Genomic DNA, 4,579 nt, shown 5'->3' with positions numbered 1-4,579 from the left:
GTGGTATAATTCGATGGTGTAAATGTTAAATGTTGAAAGTTAAATTTCAGATGCAAAAAAGGTTTCTTAAAATAGTGCTAATTCACTTTATTAATAATAAGCACTCAGGTAAGTTTACAACACTACTCAGGTAATTTCGCAGTAGCAGTCATAATTCTAAAAGCAATACTTTTGTGTCATCAACACATGAGTTAATGTAACCAACCACATTACACACTTAACATTTGCTGTATTTACTATTAATAAATTATTATGAGTAATCTAATCAAAGATAATATGGTTAATTAATTACTTACTTTAACATAAAAATTAATAATGAAACAAACAAAATAAATTACTGCAATCATAACAAAATCTTAAAATACAAAATGTAATTGAAGTTAGTTCTTAAAATCGGAAATGTGTTTCAAGTTATTCAGAATCAGGCTCAGTGCATAAATGGCATGTGAACTGAGCATAGTACACCTTCAGTCTTTGGCAAGACAGATGAAACCAGGACTCACACTTCAAACAACAAATCCACTCTTGGCCATCATTATCATTTTCGTATTTTCCACCACATGATGAACAAATAATGTCATCCTTTCCTACATTTCTTATTAATCTTCTCTGTACAGGCATACATCGTCTTGTTGAAGGAACTACTTGTGCACACACTTGCTGTTTCCCCATTCTATCTTTTGAGGTGCTTACTTTTCCTTGTTGCCTCTCTGCTGCAACATTCCCCTTAGATTTGGAATTTTCTCTCTCTGCTTCCCTTTCTTCAGGGGTCCTTAGGCCTATTGCAAGCAACATGCCTTCATCAGCAATAACTCTGGTTGAAGAACTGCATGATTTTATGGATTTTGGAAGAGGCGTGTTACTTTCCTCCTGGATATTTTCAGTTTGATGCATTGTCGCTTCTATCTCAGATGGAACATTATCAACAGCTTCTTTATGCTCTGCTGGTACGGATCCATATACTGTTCTTTCAGGTTGTTTTACTTGCCCAGCATTAAAGGTCTCATGAACTTGGGAAACCTTAAAAGCAATATCTCGAATGACACCTCTATTCACGGGAAAAAATCCAGTTTTAGAAAAACTACTCTTGATGGTGGCTGGAGTTATAGTTTCGTCCATGGACTTCTTGAACAGATGGTAAATATCCGTCCTTGTAGCCTTGTAAACACAAGTTCTCATGAAATCTCTCACATTCCCTTTCCAAGCCATTTTTAGAGGACCAAACATGGACGCCTCACACAGCTGTAAGATCTAAGTGGTGTGTGATGGAAAGGCAACAAAAATAATGCCATTTTCTTGTCTGAATTTTAGAGCTTCTGGAGAGACGTGGCTAGAATGTGAGTCCATCATTAGCAGAACAGGACGAGTGGGAGGGATGTGGTAAATGAAATGCTTCAAGTACTCCAAGAAAATTTCCAAATTTATCCAGCCATTTTCTGACACTGCTACCTGGCTCAATGGAGGAACATTTTCCTTCAGGCTATTGGTGACACGAATTCCCTTGAAAATAAACATAGGAGGCACTGTTTGTCCCATAGCATTGGCAGCAATGACAACTGTCTCCTCCTTTTCAGCAGTTGTCTGCTGGTGGACACTCTTCACTGCTTTCGGTGACAAAATTTTGCTCGGCTTATTCACCATTGAAAATCCCATTTCATCTATATTCCAAATTAGACTTGGCTTCGTCCTGAGCCCTGTATTCTCATACACATTACTTAGCACATCATAAAAATTGTTCAAATTAGAACGATTCCAAGTTGCGGCCCTATGATATGATAGATTTTCTGGCAGATTTAACCTTAAGCCATATGGTTTCTTAAATGAACTCCACCATTCTCATTCTACACTCTCCGTTTCTTCCCCAAATGGGTTCCCTTGAGGTCTCTTTGATGCTAATTTGTGAGCGTAATAACGAATATCAGTTGCCGAAAATTCGAAACCCAGTCATTGCATTTCAGTTGCATACTTCAACAATTAAGTTTCATCCCCGTATGTTAAAAAAAGGGGTGCCCTTTTCCACGAGAGCACAGTCCGCAGGATCGGCGCAAACTTAATCTATCCTTTAGGATATTATAAAGTAAGCCAAAATCTTTACTGAAACTCTAAACTGGCCATCCATCCTTTAACAGCCTTCGTACAGCTCCTTCCAAATCCTTTCTGCTGTACTGTTCTCCATATTTGCCTCTAGGTTTAGACATCTGTAACAAATTAAATCGATAAATACCTTAAGCCTTCCTCTACGAATGTCAGTGTTGCATTCAAATCATGAAGCACTTTAATTCGGCATAAAACCATGTAAAATACGTTCTTTTATTTGATTCACACACTGCTCGAACTGCTTTACGCTCCCACCAGTGGCACCAAACCATTAAGAAATTCAGCTCGGTCAACACTGAATTGTGAGCAAACTATTGGTGTCAAATGGCGAACAAGACCTTAAATTAAATAGAGGACTGTGAAGAATCCATCAATATAAGTCTTATACATACACTTAAGTTTATATCGGCAATATCGATAAAAAATCAGAAAGCTGTTATCGAACACGTGCTACACTGAAAATATTCTCAACCACACTGGAAAAAGTTTTACTACAGCCACAAGAATGCACTCCAGTAGCTGTTTCCTCTACCACACACTGCTGATAGGTGCTGACACCTGTAGTGCAATGTTCGTACTTGAAATCAACTCATACAATTTTGCAGTGGAAGGATATGTATGGTACTACGAAAAATGCGGAGTTTGCCCTACCGATAATGCTAAATCTGCGAAAGGATTTTTTGTCATCGTGACTATGTCCAATGAAAAGGTGTTGGACTGTTTATCGATTGTAGAAAGACAGGTGTTGAGAACAAACAACAGTAAAATAAAAGGGAATCGAAGCAGGCTTTTATTAGTAACCAAGTAAACTGTGATTACGTAAAAGAAAATGATTGTCAGCCTGTTATTCAAAGTTTTACCCAGTACTAGCATGGTTCAGAAAGAAAGTTAATTATTGGGATTGACTGTACTTGATACTGAACGTCTGTTTTAGTAGATTGATTCGGTAGGTCCTAGCTCACTTGGCTCAATCCTGGTTCAATGCAGGACTGAGCCAAGTTACCTAGAACCTACCAAATCATGCTACTGTAAACCACTTTCTCAGGTCTAAATCCAATTTCATTAAAAAACGTATATTTTGTAATAAATTACTTAGAAAAATTAATAAAAATGATTTTTTATCATGTTCACTTATAAAGTAATTATTTTTTGTACAAAAGGTGAATGTATGAAAATAAAATTAAGTTTATTTATAAAAGGTGCATGTAAGACAAATATTTAATTCATTCTCACAAGGAATAATTCATATTACAATTTTACTGGCTTTCCATTTCAGGTATTTTATTATTTAACTAAGCAATTAGAATTAATTTAAATACTAAATTCATTCTCAAAAAGTTCAAAAACCTTTGGAGCCATCTGAAGTAAACCAGGAGGGCTTTTTCTTGATATTACTCTCTTTAGTTTATTTGCGGTCCGGGTTTTTTCGAAGCCCATCCAAAGTCCAGATAGCTGTCCTTCTTGCATCTGGTCCTGTCGTCTTTAATTGAAGGGCCAGAGCTCAGACAGCAGCGATGTGATGATTGATGATTCCCATTGCTTGGGTGTCCAGCCCACTGCTGGCCTGGGGTACTCTGGAGCAAATGTATTTGATCACAGTTTGTATATATAGTTGGAATCTGAGTGACAAAGTACATTCTAAAAATGTTGTTTTCATCAGTTTATTTTGGACGCAAATAAATTATTTTCTTCAAATTTCCGTATTTTATTTGAAGAGATGAAATGTAAATAACATGTAATGTTGCTTTACAACAGCCAAAATAAAATTTATAAAGAACATTATATGTTACAAACGAGATATATTCACATACTGTTGTTATGAACTGCTTAGTGAACAGTGCAGATAGAATGTGTAAGCGAGATTCAGTAAACAGGAAAAAGCCAGCGTACAGCCAGCAGGGAGCATTACCTCGTTTCTTCTGATGCTAGTATTCACAAAACTGTTGCACTAGGTCAGTATTATCTTATTTAGAGGCCACATACTGCTGGCTACATACAAGCTGCAATTTCCAGAGCTGTCAGTTGCATATGAAGGCTTACACAGGCAAGAACTATGTTGTTTGCATAGGTTAGTGGGGAAAACATCGATCTCACTCAAAATATTAACTGATTTTGAAAATTCAAAACGCTAGCATAATCTACATAACAAGAGCTATCTGAAATATCAACTTCTAATTGACATACTAAATTTTTTCAGTTTTTATTTCCTCTATCTTTCTGAAATACTTCAAAAGGAAATGTAAACATGAAAACATGAAGTTAACACTTGTATAACTTTTTTTAATTTTTTTATTCGTTTATATAATTAAAAATTTTCAGTAAGTATTCTGTGCTGTGCAACGTAACTTAAAGTTTTCTTACCATAAATTGTTACATGCGCTAAAGCATCTGAAGAGATTTTTTCATTAAAAGTGCACAAAGTTTCACAGTCTTTTCTGTGAAGTTACAATATTATTTCTACCAGTCATATTAATTACATAAA

At 35.8% G+C, this 4,579-nt stretch overlaps 1 protein-coding gene across 1 annotated transcript; it reads right to left on the bottom strand.

Moving 5' to 3' along the window:
* Window positions 1-1,251: 1,251 nt before the first annotated feature.
* LOC126252623 (uncharacterized) lies at window positions 1,252-1,653 on the bottom strand. Its single transcript, XM_049953524.1, has one exon. The coding sequence runs from the start codon at window positions 1,651-1,653 to the stop codon at window positions 1,252-1,254; it is 402 nt and encodes a 133-aa protein (XP_049809481.1).
* Window positions 1,654-4,579: the final 2,926 nt, after the last annotated feature.

Source organism: Schistocerca nitens, chromosome 4, assembly GCF_023898315.1.
Source record: "Schistocerca nitens isolate TAMUIC-IGC-003100 chromosome 4, iqSchNite1.1, whole genome shotgun sequence".
In the NCBI taxonomy this organism is placed as follows: domain Eukaryota; kingdom Metazoa; phylum Arthropoda; class Insecta; order Orthoptera; family Acrididae; genus Schistocerca; species Schistocerca nitens.
This window is presented reverse-complemented; position numbering and strand designations above follow the sequence as displayed.

Excerpts from the sequence above, each read along its gene's own strand:
- LOC126252623 (XM_049953524.1), bottom strand. The coding sequence starts at position 1,653 with ATGGGATTTTCAATGGTGAATAAGCCGAGCAAAATTTTGTCACCGAAA.